Source organism: Notechis scutatus, chromosome 1 (genome assembly GCF_049901735.1).
Source record: "Notechis scutatus isolate UNSWTSFEM ecotype Mainland chromosome 1, rNotScu1.2, whole genome shotgun sequence".
NCBI classification, from domain to species: domain Eukaryota; kingdom Metazoa; phylum Chordata; class Lepidosauria; order Squamata; family Elapidae; genus Notechis; species Notechis scutatus.
Genome location: NC_142009.1, coordinates 175,681,973 through 175,704,575, shown reverse-complemented (window position 1 = coordinate 175,704,575; position 22,603 = coordinate 175,681,973). Strand labels below are relative to the sequence as shown.

At 35.6% G+C, this 22,603-nt stretch overlaps 1 protein-coding gene across 10 annotated transcripts in view; it reads right to left on the bottom strand.

The window, feature by feature from the left end:
* Window positions 1-22,603, bottom strand: part of ANKRD44 (ankyrin repeat domain 44) — a 157,324-nt gene that overhangs the window by 86,153 nt on the left and 48,568 nt on the right. For 9 of the 10 annotated variants that reach the window (XM_087949532.1, XM_026667970.2, XM_026667965.2 and 6 more), the window contains exons 2-3: window positions 14,125-14,208; window positions 5,107-5,185 (exon numbers count right to left, since the gene is read on the bottom strand). In XM_087949532.1, coding sequence (XP_087805658.1) covers window positions 5,107-5,185; window positions 14,125-14,208 — 163 coding nt within the window. Of the gene's footprint in view, window positions 1-5,106; window positions 5,186-14,124; window positions 14,209-16,323; window positions 16,543-22,603 lie in introns of those variants that run through there. The other variant, XM_087949529.1, reaches the window with a different exon arrangement.

Genomic DNA, 22,603 nt, shown 5'->3' with positions numbered 1-22,603 from the left:
TTGCCTGAACCACAAGAACTGATAAAATGGACATGCTCCAGGTCTTTTTTTATTAAACACTGTGATCTGATGGGATCCAGGAAATGTGCCTGTTATGGGTCTCTCATATGAGACACCATTACTCCCAAGATCTGGATGGCCTTACTCCTGTTCGCCTTCTTTAAGGCCTTAAGGACCTGGCTGCTCCACCAAGCCTTAAATTAAGATTTTAAGTAAGCCTTTAAGTATTATTTTTATGTTGGGAAGTTCTTGAGTTAGACCTCAATGTTTTTTTACTTGGTTGATTTTTTTAGTACTAATGTTTTAAACTATTGTAAGCCTAGACTCATATGTTTAGAAATATATCTTTCACATAAATCAAATCAATGCACAATTTGGGATATTTCTGATCTACCACTATAAAACCTTCAAAGTAGTCCAGTTGGGAAACCAGGACCCCAAGTCTTATACTACTTTCATTGGAAGATTACAGTAACAAAATCTTGAAAATCTGAAAGCACCTCTTCCCTACGTTACTTCTACTCTTCCCCAAACTAGGGAAGGTCCCTTCTGAGATACTTTCTCCACCCACATTTATTCTGTAGATTGAGATAACACTTGTCAGACAGTTGCCCTGGCTGCAACTCTTCCTTCTGTATCTCTTAAGGTACTGTCACAACTTATTTAATTCACTCCCAAGCATCTTTTCAATAGTTAATGTTAAGGAATGAACATGCAACCAGTGAACTATGGCCCCTCTTCAAAGTAACTTGAATAACTAGACAATGATGGGGGTCCAGTCAAGGGAAAACATTCAACTGTCTCATTTTATGCTTCACTAATCAGACTCATTAGACCTGAGTTTTGTACTTTTCTGATAGAAACCCTCAGTTTAAGAAATAGCCTAGACTGTGATATAACCTTCACAGGAGTGACAATAAGTATGTTTTTGTAACTTCTGCAAAGAAGATCAGAAGTCACTTCTTTAAATATTTTTCTTTTTCTTCTCTTATCTACTGTGCTTTTTCTTTATCTTTTCTTCTTAGCATCAGTGGTGGGCTGCTGCCTGGTCGCTCAGGTTCAGGAGAACCTGCTGAGGTATTCCCTGTTAGGAGAATGATTGCACTCAGGGAAACATAATAAGAGTGGTGATGAATAACACACAACCAGCACACAGATACACTGAATAGTAAAATGTAAGTTTTACTTCCAGTAAATGGGTAAACAAAGTCCAACAAACGGTCCAAATCATACACAGTTAAAGCAGTTAGTATTCAAAATAATCAGTCCAGGGATAATCCAAAAACGAAGTTCTTTTCTTTACCAGTATCATAAACAAAGTTCAGTAAACGGAGTTTTCTAACAGTTGCAAGACTCACAGCAATTCAAGCAGAACGACGACCAGGCAAAAGGCAAAAGGGAAATGCAGAGAACAAACCAGGTTTCTGGCTTCATCTTATGGCCATTGGAGGAACCTCAGCCAATCACAATTACAGCATTATCTTAAAGATACAACAGTATTAAATGACTATCCTGGTTTATATATTGCCAACCCAACTGTTAGGTGACTATCATTCCTAACAGAACCCTTTAGTTATGAGAACTGTCTGGGCCCACCCACCCACCCACCCGCTGCTCCACTAGGCTTTCCATATATAACTAACGTTCTGCCTTATTCCCCCACGCATGCTGCCCAGCTGAGTTCTGTGCCGCCCCTGCTGTACTCACCGGAGCTGCCTAAGTTGATTAGCTGCATATTTGAAGCTCCGTTTCACTCTCAAAGGGGCACGTGCGAGCAAAGCGATTACGCGTGTGTTTGCATGCTCACAACCTGCAAACCGGTTGGTAACGTAAGTGCAGCCCACCTCTGCTTAGCATTAACTAATAAAAAGTTTTTCTTTCTTAATTTTGTATTCTATATTTTTCCTAAGTTTATCTTTTATCTTTTCTCAGAAATAATGTAATACTATATTGATTAGCCATTAAGCCATCTCAGAATACAAACCATAAAACACACAGTAATAAAATCCTATATTAACAATGGAATACAAGCAGTAAGAAAATGCAAATCATATTTCCATGTCACAATTTACCCCAATCAGATCCACATATATAGTTCTCAACTGTACTGTTTTGAACAAATAAATTGCCATGTTATATGTAATTTTTGCATTCTGATTGCATATGAAATATGTTGTTTTTCTATAAGGATCCCAATAGGTCATTTGTCTAATGTGCAGTCCAGATAACAGATATCTCTTTCTTTTACAATTGATATTCAAATACTGTAATATATGCGTTATGTCTTCTATCCCTGGGGCTCTGGCTAATACAAGTACATTCATTGTAAGTGCTGCCTAATAGCTAATCAATAAAGTATTATTAAGTAGATGTGTGAGTTTTCACATTCAGAATTAGCTTTTGGTTTTCTATTTTGAGTATCTGCTCTTATTTGAAGAAGAATAACTCTTGGCCACATATCAATTATTCATAATGGGAAAAATAATTTTAACAAAAAAAATGGTGCTTTCCCAATTATATAGATTTTCTATTCCATTATTTAATTTTCTTTATTTGCTTTCCCCTGTTATTTTATCTCCTTTGAATAACATTAAGCAGCTAGCCTCATTAGTGAAAAAGTAATGATCATACATTTTTATAAAACTTATAGAATGTTATTTAAATTTTTAATACAACTGTTTTAATTGTAGAATAAAAAAACTTTTATTTATTCAAACATTTTAAAAAATACAGGGCGCTGAACAGGCCACAAGTCCTGTTTCATTCTAAAATACTCAAAAGCATTTTTGTTCTCTTAAAAACATATGACTTGAGTTTTGATAGCTAATAAAAATGTTTAACAAATCTGGAGGAACTATAATTAATCTGATATTGCACAAACTACCTGTCTCTACAATTAGCTTTGGTACAAATGCGTTCAAATTTGGAATCTGCAAGATATAACTGCATCTAAATGTTAAAATTCCAGCCAAGATTTCTCATGTGATACCATGCTGTATAGTAGTAAGAAGTAGAAAGATGCTACATCTACATAAAGCAAGGATGAGCAACTTGTGTCTTGCCTTCTCAGATGTCTTTATGGGTCATGGTTAATCTCAGCAACGTCTGACTTTGCCAATTTGGAAGATTGTGAGGAGCAAAATGGGGTTTTCTTCATCCTTTAACCTTCCAATCAACTCTTAACCTTCCAAATTGACATAACCTTCCACATGACATTATCAGCAATACACCTCCAGCCTCCAGGATCAAATATATACATTTTAAAATTATACAGCTCTCTACTGTAAGAAAGTTGCTTACTTTGGATAATGCATTCCCAATGACTCTGAGAGGCTCACAAATAACTAACATTTAAAGGAATAAAACGAAGTAATAATAAACAAAAACAAGGAATAAAAGGCAGCAGATTAGAGCAAAATTAAACCCGCACAATCTAATAGGGGTTCTGGAAAAGCATGAGCAAAGAGCCAAGTCTTGAAGGATGGGGACCATCCAGTTTTCGGGGGAACTTAGTTCCAGACGGCAGGTCCTGTGTCAGATGAAATGGTTTAAACAAAAATTTCCAGAGCATGCCAAATCTGCCAGATAAAATCAGCCGGGCAGATACTGTTGAAGACAAAGTAACCAGGGCCATGTAAGGAGGCTTCATAGATAACCAGCACCTTAAATCACACCTGGTTGGAAACAAATCTGCTATCAACAGAACTTGTGAAGCAGAAGTGTTACATTGGCATACCAAGGAATGCCAATGATGTTGCATTTGGACCAGATGAAGCTTTAGAGTGATCTTCAAGGGAAGCCCCATGTGGTACTTGTTTCCCCTGAATTTTACAAAATCCTCTTTAAACTATAATTTTAAGAAAATGCTCCAGAAAAAAAAAGCTGTTTGGTGCACTCCTTTCAATGTCTCTCTTCTCAATTTCCCTATCACTGCCACCACCGCCACTTCCAGTCTTTATTCCTGGAGCACTACAGTTACCTCTAGCCCTTTCAGGGCAGCTGTCCAAATTAAAATGTCCATTTAGATCTAATACTTTCAAGAAATATTTTCTTCCATTGTTAAAAACCTTCTGTTTCCTATTTCTGACTTGTTTTGATTGCAAGCCTGTTTTGATTACAAACCAGAAGCACTCAGACTTGTATATTGGAAACAAATGGTTGTCTTATTTTTATGTGATAATGGAATATTCCTTATCTTTTAGACATAGGTAGTGTATGAAATTCTGGACTTCTAGAAAGGATTTAGAATTAGTGATAATTGGACGGAGATAGTCATTTATTAAGAGTTAAATACCATCAGAAATGTTTGGCTGGCACATATTAGTAGAATAGGGCAAGAAATAATTGTCTCAAAGCCTAGTCTTATACCAGTTGATTGCAATCTTGTGCCCACTAGATGTGCTGGCAACAACTTCATAAACCCCATCTACGGGAGCCAGAATAGCTCAGTGTAGTGTAATCAGTGGTCCCAACTCCACAGCACACATTATTGTAAAAAGCTGCTTTCAGAACCACAGAGTTTTTCAAGGCATTCCAGCAACAGAGAATATAGCCAACTTTTCAAAGTGATTAAATAAAATAAGCTTTCCACTGAGTCCTTTATAACACTATATCCAGTCTTTATGCTGGGTTATGAAAAAATAAACCCAGCATTACTGTTCATTTTTAAAGTTATGTAGCTAACACTCTGGCATTAACAAGTAATCAGCTACAAAAACCATTTTGTGAGCCAAACCAGTATTTGACAGAAGCTTAACATTTGACAGGGCCAAGTTGCTCCAGACTGAACACTGGAAAAAGTAGTATTTAGAATGCTTTCAAGAAAAAAAAGTAACATTGTGCAGTTACAAACCCAGACATATATTGCAGGCTTTCCTTACCATGGTGGCCCTCATATATTCAACTCCAGTAAATCCCAGCTGGCATGGAAGTTGAAATTCAATATTATAGAAGGTATGAAACTGGGAGAGGCAGATGTGGCAACTGATGTATTACATATATTAAACCTCTTAGTTTGCATTACCAAGTGAGGCATTCCACTTTGTAGCATTTATGAGCATGTCAATCATTTTGCATTCATAATTGTCAAACAGAAAAGATACATACCGGACAAGATAAGGAGCTCAATAATCTCTGCATCGCCCAAGAAAGCAGCAACATGAAGCGGGGTGCGCTTCTCCATGTCCTAAAACAAAAAGATGGTTAAAAAGGGCCATTGCAGATCTTGTGCCATTTGAACTAGGAGGCCAAGACCATAATTTAGTAGTGGTGTAGACCATTTTTTTGAAAGAGAGAGGGGCTGTCTTTAAGTCAGTGCTGACTCCTGGCAACTATTTGGTTTAGCCCCTGAAGTTTTCTTGGTAAGGTTTTTTAGAAGTGATTTCCTAAGACCTAGGCTGAGAGTGGCCTGAAGTTACCCACCCAAAGTTTAGCCTGGTGCCTCAATCAATACACCAAACTGACTCTTTCTGTACCCCATGGAATGGTATTTAAATTTACGAACTGGTGCCTGAAAGTTTAAAAGAGAATAATATCTATACATTGTGTGCCATCCATTTTTTATTTTGTTCCCATTCTTTTTTGCACATTAAAAGTGTTAAAAAAAACAGACTCCTTATTCTTATTATTCAATTTTTCCAAAATGATGTAACAACACAGTCCTACAACGGGTAGAATTTAGTTTGTGGCCCTTTCCCTTTCTTGCAGGTAGCATCTATTTAGGTGCCACAAGTGGTAGTATTCTACTGATTCGGCCCGGTTCTGGCCCAGTGAACCTGAGATGAAACTCTAGGGTAGGAGTTTACACAGCTCCCACATTTTTCCCCCCACTATGATCCTTTTGATTTTAGCTCTTTATTTCACTCGAACTATTTGTATCTAGGTCTGGTTTCAATTCTCAGGGGACAGAACTTAGGACTATTGTTTTATTATTATTTTGCAAAATGCCACAAAGCATTTTGTGCATGGAGGCCAAATTTGGAAACAACCCTGTGTTTAAATTATATCTATATCATGTTGCTGAGGATGGTAGCTTGATTAATCTCAGAGAAATTGGACTAAGTTGTAAATAATATTTTTTTAAAATAAGAAAGCACCTGCAAATAAAAGGCATATGGTGAATTAGGCAACTAGCCCATAAAATGAGCTTGTTATGTACATTTGGATCCAAATGAAACTGGTGTCTCTGTATGTGTAAAGCACAACTCAGGATGGTTCCAGAATACTGTAAAACCAAAGGCAAGAAAAACAAGAAAACTAGACGTCTGACTATCTCCAATCCATTATACAATACAATCCTACCCCTACAGGATCCTACCTCATCTTCTATTTAGCACCATTTTTATTTTTTTTGGGTGTGTGTGTGTTTGGAAAGCACTAGAAGAAAACAGTGTTAGAAGATACGAGTAAACAAGTAAATCCAAAATTTGTCGGTGGCTCCTGTCCTAACCCTAATACAGAACTGATTCCATCCTACCATTATTAAAGTATCTCATATGGTTTAAAAAAATAAATCTAACTTTCTGAAATTATCTAGAAACATGTTACCCTGCATCACTGTAGAACATCTATACCTCAATAAATTAGTAGTACCCTTAAATCTGCCATCTGGGGCTTTCTTGAATTACAGAGCTCAAAGTAGAAACTGCAAAGGTAGCAATTAGCTAGAAACAGATATTCTGAGATTCATTAAACTTGCGGCACTTTTACTGTAGACCATATTTTAGGAATATGTAGACATTCTAGATGGAGCATTAATCTCAAATAAAATTAAAAACACATCAAACAATCAAAGATTTCCTCAAGTTGCACTTGACTCTTGAAGATATGCACATGCCGTTGTGTTTTCTTGCCAACAATATAGAAATGTTTTACTCATTTTTCCTTCTTGTTTTCCCCCAATCTAGTTTACAGAGCTAGCACTTCCTGATAACCTTTTATTAATCTTTCTATTAATTAGACCTAATCCTACTTGGCTTTTTCACTATTAGTTAAAATAGGTCAGATATTCAAGAGTGAGTGGCAACTGAAGACCAATTTGCAATATGTAGAAATTATCAAGTTCTATATCAAAAGGACAGAAAAAAAGAAATATCTGGGCTCATATATTGAAAACATCTCTCTTCCTTTATAAATATTTTGAAAGATTCTAGTTTACATCAATAATTGAATGAAATAAAGTCAATTGCAGAGGAAGGACAGCTCACCTTATTAAAATAAGCATGGTATGTTTTAAGCATAGATCTTAAATAAAAAAGGGTTGGCCTAAAACAATAGCTTCATTTACTTCATCCTTCAGTAAAAGTATTTTGCATTGTTGCGTAAGTTTGTGTTAAAAAAAAAAGCGGACAGATACATGAGGAAGATAACTTTTGCTGACAAAATCGTAAGAACAATGAAGGACAACTGCATATGGGTGTTATTCAATCATTTAAACATATCTTCCTTTATCTAATTAAATCCAAATATGTTGGACTAGAACAGGGTGTCAAACACAAGGCCCGCGGACCAAATCCGGCCCGCCAGACCTCGTCTGATGGCCAGCATGGTGCCGCCGCCAGCCTTGCAGCCTCCCCTTTTTTTTTCAATGAATTTACTCCGTGCCTGCACGGAGTAAATCATTCATTTAAAAATGGCTCAAGTTAAAAAAAAAAAAAAAACATTTACTTACCTTCCGGGACCTGGCCCGACTTCTTCCTGCCCCGCACTGCTCCCTGGGTGTCGGACGTGACGTCATCACGTGGCGTCCGCCCGACATCTCCAGGGATCAGAGGAGCGCGCGGACGCCGCGGAGAGGAGCAAGAAGAAAGAAGTAAAAGAAAGAAAGAAGTAAAAGGTAAGTAAAGTAAATGGAGGGGGCAGATGGCTGGGCACTATAAAGGGGCAGTCCAACAGCAGCCTGAAAGCGAAGTTCCAGGATGCGACAGTCGACAACTTTACCGTCTCCTCCCCTGCTTTGATGCCACAGCTCCGACTTCAAGCTGCACGTGTTCTGTCCATGTTTGGGAGCACTTATCTATGTGAACAGATGTTTTCAGTCATGAATCTGAACAAGACCAAGCTCAGATCACGCATCACTGATGATAACCTCCATGCTGTTTTGCGGATTGCTACAGCACAAGACCTAACGCCAAACATCGATGGACTGACCTTAGGAAAAACGATGTCAGCCATCTAGTCAGTAAAGTTAAAAAAAAAGGTAATGCCTTGTGTTTTCCATATGTTTAATAAACAGTGTTTGGCAATATTTGTATGTTTAAAAAAATTAATGTTTGTTACCAAAAAACATTTTTCAATACATTGTACAATAATTGTACATTTGAATATCTACTTGTCATTATTCTGACTATGTTTCTGCTTTCAGAGCTAGTTATTACTTACATTATTACAAAAACAGTAATAATTGAATGCAGTGACATTAATTTATGATAATAAAGAGTGGACACATAGACCTACAGATACAACCGGCCCTTTGATGGGGACCAAACTGCTGATGCGGCCCCCGATGAATTTGAGTTTGACACCCCTGGACTAGAATATTGATCAATATGGAATTATGGGAACTAGAATCCAACTAAAGTGGAGAGCTTTAAATTGTCGTTGTCGGTTATTAAGTCATGTCCGACCCTCGGCCACAACATGGATCAACAGTCTCCACGTCCCTCTGTCTCACACTGCCTCCTTCAGTTCCACCATGGTCATCCCAGTGTCATCTTTAATAGTGTCCAGTCAGCAGGTTCTATATTGTGAAAAACTGTTCTTTACATGGATTTTCAATTATTCTGTAATAATGTGAAAATAACCAATTTTCCAACATTGCCAAGAAAACTGCATGTATTTCTCAAAAGCAGGAAGAACAAAAACACTAACTTGCTGACTGCATTTCTGAAGTGGTAGTTCAAGCAGGATCAAAAAGTCTATTGCTAGTGTTTACCAATTAGGGAAGTACATCTACATACGTGCACAAGAGTCATAAAAATACTTTGACACTGCTGATAACAGAATACTATAGCCAAAATATCAGTAGAAGAGAATACAGCCAAAATAATTTTAGGGACTGCACCATAGCTCCAAAACATGAAATCCACCTGCTCTAAATTCAGGACAAAATGGCTCAATTTTAAAATTGGTCTGTCCATCTTAAAATATTGGGGGAAAAAAACCTATAAACCCTTACTTTAACTGCTAATTTATGGCAGCTTCATATTCTCTGAGGCTCAGGATAACCAAATAAATCCTCATAAGATACAATGGATTTCAGACTGTGCAAAGAATAAATGAGAAAAAATGACCTGTCAATATAAAAATACTTTAATATTAATTATAATCATGAAATATTGACTTTCAGTGAAATTTAGATATACAATAATGGGAACCAGCCAGGTCTCTAAACTAAGCACATATATTTGAGCTGTATAAATTCAGTATGAGGAATTCTAAGTCTCCTATTCCCTGTGGATATTTAGTCTATGAAGCCACATGCATGAACACTGCGTTTACAACCAGGATCATACAGAGAGAAATTTTTGAAGAAAAAAATAGAGCAATCAGCATATTTGAATCAGTAAAAACAAGCTAAACCAAGTAAATTCATAATGAAACACTCTCTACATATAATCATACTATATTTCTACACAAATTCACATTAAGAAAGGAAACAAATGCTGTATCTATTCTTTTTATGACATTATCCAGCAAATATCACAAACATTGTAGGAAACCCAAAATCACACCTTACTGGTTTTGAGAATCACAACCCAATACTAGTCCTTCATCAGTAAAAAGTAAGTTTTTTCCCCACATAGGTTGAAACAGGAAACAGCACTTACTATGCAGTAAGAAAGAGACAATTAGAAAGCCCTAAAGTAAATTACACAAAATGGTCAGGATCACTCAAATGGAAGTCTCCTACAGACACACACAAACATACAGAACGTGATCCTCTACTCACATTTTTAATATTGACCTAATTTTGTGTTTAATATTAAATATTAGGTCCATGAGCTTTTGCAATCCCTAAGCAAGACTTAGCTGCCTGTCCTCTGCTCCTATACATCTGGAAAGAGAAATGGATTCACCCCTCACAATGAGACTTAATGTGCTTTGTTTGGTTTTCAGATATTCTGAACAAGGTTGTTGATGTCTGAACAAGTTGCTGTGGTTTAGTCACAAATTCCTGCTTAAAATATTTTTATTTTATTTATTAAATTTATATGCCGCCCATCTCACTCTAACAAAGCAACTTTGGGCAGCATATAAATCATAGTTCAGCATATTTTGTAAAGCCAGTTTTACATATCAATTCCATTTTCCCTAACTTCTGAATTGCATGTTGTGGCTGTTGTTCAGTCAGTCAGTTCAGATTCTTCAAGACCTGACGGACTTCCTTTCGCCAGGATTGCCTGTCAGTAACTGCTTGGTTTCTTGTAAGCTCTCACTTGTGTCATCAGTGATAGTATCCAAGCTTCTTATCTTCTGTAAGGCTCTTCTGATTGTTTTCAATTTTCTACCGGTATGCATCTGCATCTTCTCTGATGACCCTTGTTTTCATGATATGTATTCAAGTTTTTAAAGTTTTAACTTCATTACTAGCACTTCCAGTGAGCGACTCAATTTCATTTCACCTAGTACTGAATTATTTGTTCATTGTGTGGTCCAAAGTATTCTGAAGAATTTTGTCTAGAATTACAGTTCAAAGGCATGAATTTTTCTTCATTCAGCCTTTCTGACGGTCCAGTTGTTATAGTCACATGCTGCAATTAGACAAACTATGACGATAATAATCCATGTGATGTCTTTATAATTTCACATTTTGTCTAGTTCTGTCATATTTTTTTGCTCAAGTAGCAGATGCCTTTGCATTTCATAGCTTTAGTCACCAACCCTGTGAAATTTTGAGCCCACTTTTTCATTGCTTCCAGCTTTGTTTTTTCTTGTTTCCATTGGATTGGCATTGCCTTAAGGACTTTTTAAATATGAGATAATAGACCAACTTTTGTACTCTTCTTTTACCTGTATTAATTTATAATTATTATAATTTAATCTTTCTCATTTCTTGCTATCAAAGTGGTATCGTTAAAATATCCAAGACTATTAATGTTTCTCCCAGCAATTTTAATTTAAATTCTCTTTCTTCCCAACCCATATTTTTAAACATATATTCTACAAATAAGTTAAATAAATATGATAACTACACAACCTTGACTCACTTTTTTCCTTATTGTGAACTATTTTGTGCTTCAAAATAAAGTTAGGTTGTAAAATAAATCAGAATAACTGGTTTGCTAAGTAGCTAGTGGAGTTTTTCTAAGCTTCTACTCCTAATTCTTACTAATAAGAATGATAAGAAATTCAATAATTGTAAATATGCTATTGCTATACCTGACCTAACAAAAGAGAGATCATAGGAAACACACAAGACCTAAATATTCTCATGCTAGGAAAGCTTTAGCTTATCTACAAATATCCTATTATTTAAAGTTTGAAAAGTATATTTAGTATATTTTCATACAAAGAATAAAAGATACTTTAAATATGACAGTTTTATCTATTCATCCATCCATGTTTTTAAATTGTTTTATTTTATGCTACATAGCAAAATTCTATTGCGTTTGTTTTCTTTTCATTATCTTCAGAAGGCCTATGTAATAAAGAGTTCTATTGCCATTAAAAATTCATTGCCAAGTGAAGCCCTGAATCTTTCTCTTCACCCTGCTTTACAAATATCTAAAGTGAGAGAAAACATGCATGAGCTCATCAAGGCTCATTTGCTTTATTCCAGATCAGGACAACAACCTAGATGTTTAAATGCAAACTAATCTAAATGACAAGCAATTACCTTTCTTATTTGCTCTTTCTTGAATAAAGAAACTTAAAAGAAAACCACCAAACTACATCTTTTCAAGAAAGGCAATTCTATCACTTTCAGTTGGAAGGTTATGTAGCCTCATTATGAGGGAGGGCAGATAAGTACATGCCAAGAATATACAATTCCAGCGGGGTCATCCAAGATGTGACAGTCATCCAAACCACCCATCTAAAGCAAGAAGGTGTTTATATTGGTCCACAGCTAAAGGGAAAGATGCTGGAGGCAGAAGATCATTTTAATGACAAAGACTAAGGCATCATTTCATATTGTAGGAGAGAAGACAATGGTAAACTGTTCCTATTTTACCAATATTTTACAAGAAGACCATGTGAATGGAAAATATAAAAATGATTATTGATATAGTGCCTGATGATGGCCCCTTCAGGATGGATGGTACTCAGCATGCTTCTGAGGAAGAGCTGAGGATCTCTCAGAATACTAATGGTGATTATGACATAGCTACATTAAAGCCTTCAGGTTAGTTATTGATGTTGCCATACAGAACATCTTTATATGTACATGGACATTATCAGATAGAGTACCTAGAGATATCAAATTGATTCTATTAATGGCACAAGGAAGTAAAAAATACTCAATTAAAAGGGGAAATACATGGCCAGGGGCTGACTGTGGAATGGATCAAAAATTGCTCAGGTGAAAATTCCAAGTTAAACTAAGGCAGCAGAAGAAAGCCAACCACATTCCATGATATAATTTTGAGAATGCTCTCAAGGATACTTTCAAGGATAACATCAGTAATCACTTTGAAATCCCAAACCTCCTAATAGGGAGCCAAAGAAATAGTGAAATAGACTTAAAGTTGTTAAGGATGAAAGGATGAGATTACTAAAAGGAGGAGGAAAATGTGGTAATGGGTGTGCTGTTTGAAGACTTGAAAGACTAGGGTTGAGGACAGATCCTCCTGGATTTGACCTGATGGCAATTAATCCATATAGTTTAAATAAATACTGTTAATAGAAGTTGTGTTTATCTTGCATACAGTCAAAGTGACCCACAAATGTCTTTAAAGATCTGATACTTTTAATGTCTCACAAAGCCTTTATATTATTTTTTAAATCCTACCCTGCCCACCCTCTGGAATGTTTTCTTACAATATAATCTCCCATAAAAATGCAGTTTTACATATCTTCATAGTCTCATAAAGAAATGCCTTGAAAATTTTGAAATCTTAGTAACAAACACACCATCTTGCCCCTGGCAGTAGCTACTATCTTTGAAATGTCAGCATTTACTGTCTAACACTGGTGACTATCCACCTCACCACAATACTGTTATTACAAAAACAACATACAAAGCAGCAGCAAAACAAAAAACAAAAAAGCACTTCCATGAAGAATGTAAGAAGAGAACCCAGGGGGACATCTTGATTTTGTCTGTTCTGCCCAATTGAACTTCCATAACTATAGGGAAAAAGCTCAGCATCTTCACTTCACAAGCCTTCCAGGCTGACTTGTCATTAAATACTGATTGTGAAATTAACTAACAGAGGAATCCCTAGTAAATTGTTGCTTATAATCCACTTCATTGTATCACCTGCTCATCTCTATGCCCTAAAACAATGCAAAGGAAAAAAAGGACCCATTCTATGTATTGTTGCATTGGTACCACAAATTCTGCATAAATAGAAACTGAAGATCCCATGTGGCCTTGCAAGCTAAATCTGACAAGAACAAGAATTAGAAACCTTCAGGGAAAAGTCTGTCTTGTCTTGTCTGTCTGTCTGTCCATCCGTCCATCTATCCATCCATCTATCCGCCCATCTTACCACAGGAACAAAAAGATATGTTATGCCAGAGAAAGTAGTTAAAGCATCAGATTGAATACCCAGAAAGTTGTCAGGCAGAAATATTTCTGATATATAACATAATTTAATTCGAACACTTATGGTCCAATGGGACATTTCTATTTCCATCATACTCATATGAGGACAGACTTGTGTGATCATAATTCTGAAGTCTTAGGCACAACTTAGAGACAGGAGCAGAAATGGTTTATTCTATTTCCAAGCACAAGGCACACCTGTATATGAGCCTAGTGTGTACTAAATTAACAAAAAAGGGGGATTATTTGTTATAATTTACCAAATTACAGTTGTACTTTTAAAGGTAAGAGGCAGAGAACATTATTTTGTAAAATTATTGGCTTTGCTATGAATCTTGTTTCACCTCCACCAGACATTTTCCTCCTATCAATGAAATACCAAAAGAATTAGAAAAGAAATGTATAAAGTTGCTTACCAAAGCATTAACATCTTCAGTTTTGTAGATTAATATACGTATCTCATCAGGATCGCCGTTGAAAATTGCTTGGACCAGCGGTGGCTAAAGAGATAAAAACAGGAGTGGGGTAGTGGTGGAAAGAGAGAGGTAAATGTTATTCCTCTCTACAATCAACACAGATTCAAACCATTGCATACATAGGAACAACTCAGCTGTCTTGCACATCCTCCTTTCATAGAAAAAAAGGCTCTTTAATGCAGCTGATGGTAGCGTCCTAGAAATTTAGACACATTCAACCTCTTCATTAAAAAAATCTAATACAGGTAGTCCCCGAGTTACGACCACAATCAAGCGCAAAATTTATGTTGCTGAGTGAAACATTTGTTCAGTGAGTTTGCCCCATTTTAGGACTTTTCTTGCCACATTTGTTAAGTGAATCATTGCATTTGGTTGTTACTTGGCAACTGGTTCATATTTATGAAGGTTGCAGTATCCTGACAAGTAAAATCAATGGGGAATCAAATTAATAACTAACTGGATTCCCCATTGATTTTGATTGTCAGAAGATCGTAAAAGCTGATCACATGACCCCAGGACACTGCAACAGTCATAAATATGAACCAGTTGTCAAGCATCTGAATTATGATCACATGACCATAGGGCTGCTGCAATGATTGTATGTATGAAAAACAGTCATGTTACTTTTTTCAGTGCTGTTGTAACTTTGAACCGTCACTAAATGAACTGTTGTAAGTCAAAGTCTACCTGTGATAAGGACAAATTATTTTGGTTCTCCAAATTCTATAAATAAGGTTGCAAGTGTTATGTCAGTCCAGAATATAAGTAATGGATACTTGTACAAACAAGGCTTTCAAACTGAAAAAGGTTTTATCATCACTCAGTTTAATACCCTGTCATTGATTGTACTAAAGGACAGATATTAAAAAAATCCCAAATTTCTCAATTGTATCCATACTTTAGTGTCAGTAACGTAAGGTAATATTTTTCAGATTCTATTTTTTCCAGATTCTGGGTTGGGACTACAGTTTTAGTTTTAAACGATACTATGGTTTTATCTTGGGGACTGTAGTTTTAAAATAAATATTTTATTAACAATATTATATATCCATATTTAGGATATAATCTGAAGTGATGTTATTTGACATGTTTTCTTGAAAAGACTTGGCTCTTTTTATGTTTTCTGACCAAAATAAAGATTAAATATACTTGTACAAAAATAAATAGAGGTTCCTTTTAGGCTTCCTGCACTACTTTTAGGGAGAGCCTTGGTTCCAAAATGGCTAATATCCATTTTTATTTTTATAACTAAACTGTTGCCCTCAGGATCACTGTTTCCAGGTGAAAGAGAGGCCACTTCCTGTAATGCCCTGGAATCTGGCCATTTTCCTAACCTAGAAAATTACAACAAAATAACTTACATTTTCAAATGCATCAGATAGGACTTTGACAACAAGCACTTAAAAATGTGTGTTATTCCTGGAAAGGAGAAATATCAAAAGCATATTCTGTTCTGAACCATTTATTTTGGAATGACATTCCCTGCCAAAAATCCCTTAGTTTGTGGCACTTCAAATTAAAATTAGATAATTATTCATTCAAAGAATGTTTTACTCTTAAAATATACAGTACAAATAAAGGTGAAAAAGCCAGAGCACTAAAATAAAAAAACTCCAGTAAAATCCAAAGACAAGAAAATGGAAAACAGCGGTTTCAAATCAAGTCTTTCTGCCTCCTTTCCAAAATTTCATGGAGTGTTCAAACAACAAAATAATTTTTACACAGTTTCTTCAACTTCTTTTAATCACACATGCAAAACCATTAAAGGAGAAAACAGTGGGATAACTGAAGAATGTATTTTAATTAATAGTGTCCCTAAGATCAGGAATGTCCAAGATGAATTGAGACGAAATTATAAGAATCAGAAGAAATAATCACTGTCCATTTACATAAACACAGATTAATATTTTGCATAGAGTCATCCTGAAAATTAATTTCTTTTTCTTTACAAAGCAGAGACCCTTTCCCCACAACATATACATGTCATGGCATCATCTTTTTTCCTGAAATATCCTTATGCTGTTGCTGTCATCTTGTCCATTACTCATGAGTTGGACAGACTTAAGACACCACAAATGTTGCACAAGGACTGATTCATTAGGTACACGGTGGCGACACAGAAACTGATATTCAAATTACTTTTAATAATTCTGTTGTAATCTATCATTGGTGGGCCTTCTGCTGTTGTACTCCCAGAAGCACCACCCATCTGGTGAAGGATAAGTGACGTTGGATCCTACAGTATTAGAAAGGCTTTTGCCTAAGATAGTCCTTATTTCAAAGGAAAACTTTAATTTCCAGGAAAGACATATTTATTCCCAATCCATGCCTCTGGTTAAACTTCCAGGTCTTCTATTTCTATTGAAGGAAAAATGGAAGAAACATAGGATTATTCTCTCACTCCTATGTGTATGAAGCCATTTGAGAAGAATTTGAGACAGAGTTGTTACAGCTCATTCCTGGTTTTTTAAACCACATGTTGGTCCCCAAAGGGCTCTTTCCAGCTCTCACCTTGCAGGAACAATCTACCCAAACTGACTATCCCTTACAGAGCAAATCACTAAGCTATCCTGGGGCTCCTTTGATTCTGGTCATCCCTTTCATGAGTCCAGAGGAAAGATCACTTGGGAGGGTGATTCAAATTTTCTTCTTTGTTCTTTCCCCCACTTCTTTGTGGGAAGAGGGAACTCTTTCACATGAGAACTTTGTTTCCCCTGACTTCAAATGTACAATGTGTGAAGGGGTAAATCAAAGCACCCTTTGCTTTCCCTCCTGGCTTTCCATCAAGGTGGAAGAAACTGATAAGACCCAAAGCCTGGCAACCATTTCTTCAGTAAAGCCATGACTGGTGGGTGTTTTTATAATCAACTGTGAATAAACAGTATAGAGAGGCTACAAAGACAGACAATTCAACCAACCACCCTGCTTATCATGTGAGGTACACCCATTTTCAAAACATCACCTTCTGACAATGAAACAGATCAGGGAAGATAAAGGTAGGGTAGAGATTGGCAGTTGGGCCAATAAATTCCACACTAGGATAGAATAGATACAAATACTGTAGATTACAATGAACATGTAATTGCTAAAATGTATGAAATTTTACTGAAATTTGAAACAAAAGTAAAAGAATGTATGGTACATTGAGCTAAAAATTGGTTATAGTATACAGATAGGGAAATATTGTCAAGAATGTATAAAGGTACTTCACATTTACATTGGAAAGGTGAACACAAGAAGGGACATTTTATCATGTTTAGTGGATATGTAAAAAAGCTAGAAAATTCTGGATTAAAATATGTATGCTGATTCAGAGGATTTTAAAGATTAATATGAAATTGAGGATAGAGGTTTTTCTTATATGATTGATGGATAAATACTTGGAAAAAAGTTATAGAATTTTGATTTTTTTTACATAACTGAAGTGAGATTATTAAGGTACATGCACAAAGATGGAAAGATTCAGTAGTACTTACAATGAAGATTATGAATTTTGCTGAAATAGCTAAACTGACGTCTTTGATCATAGACAATAGTTATGTTTATTGCTGGCAGGAACCCCCCATAGACTTTTTGTGTGAAATAGAAAAATTAAATTTATGGTTTATGGTTTTGATGATTAGACAGGATAAATTATACAAATAAGAAAATTATACTGTAACCATAAAGTTGGAAGTAAATTTATAATTGTACTTATAACTGATATGAAAAAGATCAGAAGCTACTTCTTTATGTCTTTTTTCTTTCCTTTCGATTTTATTTTTTACTTTTTTACTTTCCTTTCTTGCACTTTTAGATTCCTCTTCGATTACTTGCATTTTTCTTACTTTATATTAGTTTGTGTTATTTGTATTAATGTTTATCTTCTTTTTAAAAATACCTTTAATAAAAATTAAATTAAAAAAACAAATTCCAGAGTTTTCTACCAACTTAAAGATGGTTCGATAACTCTTACACTCAGTTTGGATTCTCTGATCCTGGGAAACACATTTTGTTAATAAATATTTGCAAACCACCACAGATTTTATTTCAGACTAATTAATTTATTAAGGCAGGAAATTATTCAAAGTTACTCTATTCAGTGTCCAATATCTTTTTTGAAATGTAATGGCTGTAACTGGTAGACAGTGAAGCATTGATTCACTTCAACATATCTTGTGTTACCTCCTCCTCCAATACTGAACTAGAAGCCTAGGAATAGGGAGATTAAAATTATTTAGGAAGTGACTGAACAAGGCTAAACAAGGAGCCTAAAGCAGAGTGACTGGAATTAATAACAAAAGCAATGAGGAAATTTGGGGTGAGATTGAACTGAGAGAATTTTGGAAGGTGTATTTTAAAGCTCTGTATGGAAATTCTAATAATAGATCAAAGGGTAAAACTGAAAGAAATGCAATAAATGTTGGAATTCAAAATAAATTGAAGTCATAAATGCTGTGAGAAAGTTGAAAAGTAGTAAGACTACAGGCATACATGGTACAACTGGAGAAATGTTAAATATATATAAATAGTCTACCAATGGAAAGGTTGGGTAACTTATTCAATATTTTTGCAAAGATTGTATGTGTTCCTCATGATTGAAAGAAGGCCATTATTGTTCCCTTATAAAAATGGGAAGTTAGCAGGGTGAATGCAAAATTATAGGTCATGTGTTAAGTTTACCTAGAAAGGTGCTTGGCAGAATTCTGATATAAGGAATAAGAGAGATGCCAATTAGAGCTGTCCATGAATTGGGAAGCATGCTTTGCTTCACGTAAAAGCAGATACACTGTGTCTCAAAAGTGCTACTGAAGCATTCTAGGTGGTCTTTAGTTTGGCAGAACTGGAACATGGAACAATTTTTTGTTCCAAGTTCTGTCCAACTCACTTAGAAAACTGAATGGGCCAGCTGAATATGTTGCTTCTGAAACCAAAGATATTGGTGGCAAGAACCCACCCATCCACCTCTAATCTCAACACCTTCCTTTCCCTACTTCCATTTATATGTCACCATTGCTGGTGTTCTCAAGCTTCAAAGCAGGTTGCCTTTCCATGTACTTTCCAATTTTCTATCTACTTTTCTGTTCCTATCTCTCCTTAGGAAATGGCAACAAACCATTGGATATACCATGTTTAAAGCTACGGACATTAGCAGCAGAGTGGCTTGTTTAACTTTCACCACTACCCATACTCCTTTAATTTCCCTACTCAAATCTTCACATTGTTTCCACTATCACCAGTATCTTCAGCTTCAGGTGAAGTATATTCAACTGCACTCTAATCTTCCTTGCTGTTGGCTGTGTTTTTCTTCAAGCCAAGGACATCAATGCCAGCAAAGTGGATGAATGTAATCAGGAAATGTATGTTAATCTAACCCCTTAAAAATCTAGAATAGCTGCCAAGTGCTAAAGCGTTTTCAGACAAATAGGGCAACTTCTCAGCTACAGACATCTCCCCTAAAGAATTTCAGCACCCACTGATTTCACTGCCTCTTTAGTTCCTTTAATTCCCCCTGCTACTGCCTTTTCAAATTTGGTTTGCTACATTGAGTAGCAATCAGGAAACTTTTTTTTTAAAGAGCCTCAGGCAGAGGTATTCTACCCAAGCTCCTTCAGAACATAAGCTCCGGAAATCTAAAGTTTCACTGTCTTTTCTGCTTCATTTGGTGATAACAGGAAATTAATGCAATGAAGTTTTCTCTCAAAGCCACAAGTTGAATATTTTTTGTTTTATACTAGAATCATGTGTGAAGCTTTTTCTGAGGCAATATAAAAATACAGCCCATGTTTAAAGGCATGAGAGAAGGAAGGGGGAAGGGAGGGAGGGAGGAAGAAGGAAGGAAGGAACAAACAAACTTGACATTGCTACCATCTCCAAATGATAGCAATTTCAGAGAGTGTTAAATTTTTGCTAATTTTTAAAGCATGGTACATTTAGGCAGGAAATGGAATGAAGCTGAGAGATTCAGAACTTTCATCATACTCAGGACTCGATTTTCTAAAACATCTAGTACTGCATACATAGTGCATAAAACTTAACACCCAGCTCATGATTTTTTAACTCCTTTCTCAATGCTTGAGGGGAGCTGTCCCCAAACAGCAGTCTTCCTCCCGTCTAACTTGAGAGAGCTGCCCTCCATGACTTGGCCCTAATAACATTCTGGAGAAGAAAGAACCTTGAGAAGTTAATGTCCAAAAAGCTGTAAGACTAGAGCAGAACAGACTAGAGCAGAACAGGTTAGTGCCTAATTATAGAAAATGTCCCTCTTCCAGTCCCTGCCAGGACATCACTTCAATGCTGCCAACATCATAGCATTCAGAACCGCAGCCCAGCTTAGTGATTGCAAATCCAGCCTAATGATACATAGCTTTTCTTAAGCACTTTTCTACTGCTCCCCATGTACCAGCACTTACACTCCAAGGAGCTATCTCACTTTTCAAAAAAAAAAAAAGGCAGATTACACAAAATGTAATGACAAATTACTCTTTCCTATCTTGGCGACCACTAGGGAGCAGCAAAAGGCTGGACTTTTTTGAATCTCTTTGCCATCTAGCAGATGTCCAGATTTTTGCAACCAGATTTGGTGGCCCTAGGACTAAATGACAAAAAGTAGCAATCTTCCACAGCTTATTTATTTAATTCATATTCTGCCTTCCTTCCACACATTTAACTAGAGGAGTGAAATTCTGCAATATTTCAGTGCTAATCCTCTCTAGAGAGTTAACTGCTATTTAAATTGCCTTCCAAAAATACTGGATTAACAACCACCTGAGGTTTTTTTTCTTCAAAATCCACAATGACATAAAGGCAGATTAAATAGGTCATCCAACTCTTTATTTTTAACAATTGCAATGAAAATTAAAAGTCAGAGCTTCCTTTTTTTTGTCTGCCCATTTATGTTACTTATGTTATTTATATATAAAGCAGTTCAAATTGTAAAATATGATTTCACCTAGAATCTTGTATACATTAATAAATGATTAAACCTATGTAAAAAGAAGAGAATTTAAGAAGCCCGGAACCAGTTTAACCCATTGATTCTGTTGTATCCTTTTCCTATTGGGACCTAAAATAATGCTTTTAGTCATGACTCAGAATCTATGGGAATTTCTTTGGATGAAAACACAAAGCACTGACTAAAACAAATCCCTTCACATAAGATGAGAAATTGTAGCAGTTCCTTTAGTAAAAACATTAACAAATATAAGAAACTGTACTGGCTGAAAAATTAAATATAAGCAAAGAGTCTTTGACATTTTTTTAGTTACAGACTGTTCCTCTCCAATCGGATCTCTATTTATAGTTATATTATAAAGTCATATAATTTCTTAATAATTACCTCTGTCTTTTACCTATAGAAAGTTTTTTAGGATACAAATCTTGAAAATAGTGGAATAAAATATTGCATATGTTAAATATAGCAATAGCAGTCATCGTCATCATCATCATTAACAAAGTCTATCATAATAATGCAATCATTCTTTTTATGTGCTATTCCAGATGGTCAATAAACCACAGAACATATTATGGATTCAAATATTTCTTTTTTATATATAAAAAGCAAAACACAGCATTATAAAACTGAGTTTTCATTAAAACTTTTCAAGATGTAATTTTTGTAGTGAGCTCATGCAGCTAAATAAATCTATACCATCTCTGAGAACATATGGAGTGAATTTGCCATATGCACATGGAAAGAAAGGGTCATAAGGAAGTTTTGAAGAGACTCAAATATATATGCAACTTTCTTTCTCATACACAGTTATCTTTCTCAATAATAATGTATGTGTACAATTTAATAACATATCTGAAAATAAGCTATCTGTCTTTATACAAATCAAAATACCAAGGATGTGGCATTTCACATTTAGTTTATCCAGGTGTGCAGGATTGTTTGCTTAGAAATAACTTGTAAAGAAATCCAATCCCAATTAGGACTAAAGGCTTTATTTCTATTTTGTCCTAGCAAGCATAGAATGATTAAGGTAAGGCCCACAATAGGAGGTTAAAAATTACATGCACACATGCTGAATAATGTGGTTCCAACTGCAAACAGAAACAGAAAGAGAAAAATCGTGCACTCAAGAACACACTCTGTGATTAACAACCTGTCTGGTTTGCCCCAGTAATCTCATATTCATAAGAAGCATATTAGACACTGAATATTATAAACAACCATACAGTGCAATGGTGAGTTGTGGACTTAAACCATTGTGACCCTAAAGCACATCTAAATTTTATACTAAAGCTTACTGATAGATATTTTAATCAAGAAAATGAATGTAATGCTGCTTGTTTTAAGCCTGAAAGAAAATGTAGAAGGCTGCATGGACTTCTGACTCTGGATTTTTTTATCAAAACCTGCTCCCTGATCCTCTGAACTGCAAATAATGGATAGAATTTAGGACTTTTCTCAAAGTAAAGTATATACTGCCTGACA